The following is a 4,331-nucleotide window of genomic DNA, read 5'->3' as shown; positions in this document are numbered from 1 at the left end:
AGGGCAGGAGAGGAGTCCTTCAACCCCCCCGCGAAGGCTCACACACACCAACACACACTGACTAATTGTTCGGAGTCAGCACCGCCTCTCGCCATTCAGCTGCGACCAGCGGCGAACACCACGGAGGCATTGTTCCTCCCGCGAGCAGAGAGGCAAACGCCGGATCGGAGCGGGAATTTTAAAAACGGAGCCGAACCCCCGGCGGACGCTCAGAGGAGGTCCAACTGCAGCCGCTCTTCATTTTTTAATTACTAGATTACTTATTGATTTGGTAAAAGCTCAGAAAATGGTGAAAAATGTCTGATCAACAGTGAAAGAGAAGCAGCTGAGTTTCTGTCAATCAGTTTAGAATCAACTGCATCAAAATCAGCAAATGTGAGTTCATGTCACACATCCACCGACTGAGAGATCCCATGTTTCACACACACACACACACACACACACACACGCACGCACGCACGCACACACACACACACGCACACACACACACAGTGGAGGAGGTTAATGATATTCAGGCTTCCCCGTCTGCCAGCTCAGCCTTCGATTCAAACCGGCGAGTGTTTGGCCGCCGCCGCCTCAGCACGCCAACACGCAGCTCTGCACATGATCTCCACATCTCGACTTCACCACATTCACAGACTCTCTCAGCGTCAGCACGCGGAGCACAAACCTGCATCGATACCCGGACACACCTGCTGGCTGCAGGGCCAGCCAACACAGGGCCACCGCCAACGAATACTTCTGCTCATAATATGACATCATTGATTAATGTGGTGAAAACTTCAGTCTGTAAAATTTCTCTCTCAAACAGTCAAAAACTCCCAAACTGTCCAGCTAACGGCGCTGCTGTGATTTACTTCCCAGTGAGGCCGGAGCGGGCGCCGTGCGTCCTGAAGTGACGAACGAGACGTCAGCTGATGGATTTTCTGCCAAACGACGACGAGATGAAGTGACTCAAAGTTGCAGCAGAGCTGACAGTTAGACTGAGCTGCCATTTTGTTTGCCTTCATTATTCAGTCTGACATCATGCTCGTGTTGGATGAGTTCTTGTGTTGCTGTAGTGACATTTCCACCCCGCTCACATCATCTGCAGTGGAGCCGTGGCAGCACTTAATCACGTCACATCAGTGGAAGAAGGATGTGGATTTAAGGGCCGTTAATTCTCTAAGTTGACTCACAACAACCTGCACAGCAGGAAACCACATTTAAGTCACTGAAAAAGTGAATCATAGCTGCGCAGAGACTGTTAGAAACTGTGTACTTTCACGGTGGCTCCAGAAGCACACAGCTGTTCTGATAGGTTGAATTGATCAATGCTGAGAGCTCGCCGGTTTGAAACCCCTGAATCACGTCTCTGGTATGTGTTTCTGACAGCTCTGCTGTGGCGCACAGCGAAGCCTGTCCCCTCAGCTGGAGAAACACCAGAAGCCCAACGTGTCCCCATGGTTTACTGACAGCGTAGAGGATTATCTTCATGTCTAATAACTGTACTGATGACATGTGATCGCACAGTCATGGCGGTGCTGGAGCAGCGATGGAGGCATCACTGGTTGGACTGTGCTGCCATCGCTGCTTAGGGAAGCAGGAACTGAACTGTGTGTGTTTACACCGCAGGAAGTTGTCGGACAAGCAAAGCAGAGTGGTGGATGTGTGCACGCGCAGCTTTACTCTGTAATCAATCCTGCTGAAGAGCAAAGCAAACGATCTGTGTGCCTTCACGCAAATTGAACGCACACTTCTGCAGCTTCGTTCCATCTGCTAAACAGAAATATTGTGTAATTAATACAGCAGCTGCTACGATGCAACTCCACCAACCGGCTAATTGGTTGGTTATGAATTATTCACCCACTGAGGAGCAGAGCCTCTGTGGAACTGGAGGGGGACACCTTGATGATTCCTGGCTGCACGTGTCCACAGATGGAGGGACATCCCGAACGGAGAGCCGGCCTGAGCCGTCCAGACAGCAGATCACATGACCGCTGCTGGAGAGGAGCAGCGAGCGTGTGCAGCTCAGCAGCGAGCCAACACACACACACACACACACACACACACACACACACACACACACACACACACACACACTCCTCACAGTCCTGAAGAAACACACTGCGGTCCACGTGTGACAACAGCACAGCACGAAGTTGTTTTATGACCCGGACTCCAAAAAAGAGGCCTGAATCAAACAGGAAGTGATCACCTGATCTGACACAAACTGACCTGAGAACAGCTCAAAGTCAATATATTTCATGTTTTTTCCTCATCAGCTTCATTGATTTCTGTAAATATCTCTTATTATAATCTGATGCAGCGACACGTTTCACAGACTGAAAGATGTGGAACGCTCCAAAAACACCTGTTTGGATCATTCCACAGGTAAACAGGCTGATTGGTGACAGGTGAGAGGATCATGATTGGGTATGAAAGGATGGAGCGAGGTTCACCACTTTGTGAACACATGATGGATGAAGGAGATGAACACATGGACGCAGAAAAAACTTGAGTCTTTGTGGAGCTTCGGAGCGAGTTTCAGCTCATGGTTTACCTGTCCGAGCTCTGCTCTCATTGGCTCATCACTGGATGAAGCTATTTTCAGCAAAAAGCTGTGAAAAGCTTCACGACCTGCTACGACGTTTCCGTCAGGAGCTGGTGGGGACCAAAGTGGAGCTCAAAGGAGAGCAGCGATTGGACTAAGACTGATCATGTGACACAAACATGACACCAGCTCCATGACTGCTGGATGTGCCAATAAGACATGGTCCTGGTTTGACTTCTCATTAGGATGCAGTTCACTGATGACCATCAATTAGATGAACTGAGACAGTTTCTCACACCTGAAGAGATGCAGGAGACACACAGCACAACAAGGGGCTGTTTCTAATATTTTGTCCATCCAATTTCTATCAAATACAGACTAAATATTAGAAGCACCTCTCAGCACAATCCGCAGCCTCCAAAATGACTTCAAAGTTGAGTCGACAGCTCTGAAGCAGATTTGTGCCCAAATGACTCACAAAAGACTGAAAAGGGACACTTTGATGTCTTTCAACAAGCACGTTGACTTGATGTGTTCAGTCTGAGCAGATAATCTGACAGACGGCCTGTCAGAGCATCAGCCTGCTGCCATCTTACCCACAGAGGCCAGCAGCGCGAGCACACACGCACAAATGTGTGATGCTGCAGCTGCAATGTGTGTGTGCGCGTACAGTATGTGTGTGTGTGTTAACCCATGAGCTCTGTGTGTGTGTGTGTGTGTGTGTGTGTGTGTGTGTGTGTGTGTGTGTGCAGCCCCGGACAGTGCAGCATCACCGCTGCCTCTTCTGCAGAGAGCCGCCTCAGCACAGCGGCCCATGTGACAGATGGACGCTATAACGGAATTAGAGACAAGAGGAATCACAGGGGCCCATTATCACCGAGCCCTCTCTGCCTGACAACAAGGATTAAAGGCGCACCACCACCTCCACCACCTCCGTCACCAGCATCGCGGTCATGACAGCAGCATCTCAGCAGAGCCGCATCCACCTGAAACATCCGCACTTTGCAGGCATTTCCCCGCTTCTCATTTCTCGAATCGGCACGGACAGAACACGCAAACACAAAACCTGCAACCCGACGTGATGTCAGCGAGGCGGCGCGGCGATGCTGAGGAGGCATCGTCCGCATCTGGACGCGTTCAGAGCGGCTTTCACTAACCTGTCTGTCCTTTGCCCAGCGTCTTCTCCAAGCGGTAAGGTCCCACATAGTTGGCGTAATGCCCGCTGTTGGCGTCCTTGCCCGACGATGACATTTTTTGGCGTGAAATGAGTCGCAGCGGGTGTTTTTTCTTGCGGGTGTCCGTGCGGGACGCGTTCGTGGAGCGAAAAGCGCAAATCCGCGGTGCAGTGGAGTTCGCCTCGGTCGGCGTTCCTTTCTTTTTGGCCGCTGGTCGCTGCGATAGTCGTCTGTCCGTGCGCGTGTGCGTGTGGATGCGTGTGCGCGTGTGTCTCCGCGTCCGCTGCTCACGGTCCTCCGCTGGTTGCGTCCTCAGTGCGGCTCAGATTGCGGTTTTGAGTCCGGGTGTCATGGTGTTGGTGCCGGAGGAGCGGTGCGCTGCAGCCCCGTTGGGTGTGATCTGATGATGGGACAGTATCTACTGCCGCTGCCTGCCGCTCCAGCAGCTGCGTCAGCACACAGCCGAGGTGCGCGCACACTTCCGGCTGCTCCTTTCAAAATAATGGCCGTTCCCTTCGCTGACAGAATCCTATTAAAACATACGAAAATTAAATCAAATCCTCTCTGTAAATATTGTGCATGATATTTAAAAGTCCTCTGTACAACATCTGTCTATCCAAAAG

At 51.2% G+C, this 4,331-nt stretch overlaps 1 protein-coding gene across 11 annotated transcripts in view; it reads right to left on the bottom strand.

Annotated features, from left to right (window-relative positions):
- Nucleotides 1–4,162, bottom strand: part of LOC143323521 (serine/threonine-protein kinase BRSK2-like) — a 105,163-nt gene extending 101,001 nt beyond the window's left edge. For all 11 annotated transcript variants that reach the window (XM_076735401.1, XM_076735437.1, XM_076735452.1 and 8 more), the window contains exon 1: nucleotides 3,691–4,162. In XM_076735401.1, the coding sequence (XP_076591516.1) occupies nucleotides 3,691–3,784 (94 nt within the window). In that variant the 5' untranslated portion in view covers nucleotides 3,785–4,162. The remainder of the gene's footprint in view (nucleotides 1–3,690) is intronic.
- Between the last annotated feature and the right edge of the window lie 169 nt (nucleotides 4,163–4,331).

The sequence above is a fragment of the Chaetodon auriga genome, chromosome 1, assembly GCF_051107435.1.
Source record: "Chaetodon auriga isolate fChaAug3 chromosome 1, fChaAug3.hap1, whole genome shotgun sequence".
NCBI classification, from domain to species: domain Eukaryota; kingdom Metazoa; phylum Chordata; class Actinopteri; order Chaetodontiformes; family Chaetodontidae; genus Chaetodon; species Chaetodon auriga.
This window is presented reverse-complemented; position numbering and strand designations above follow the sequence as displayed.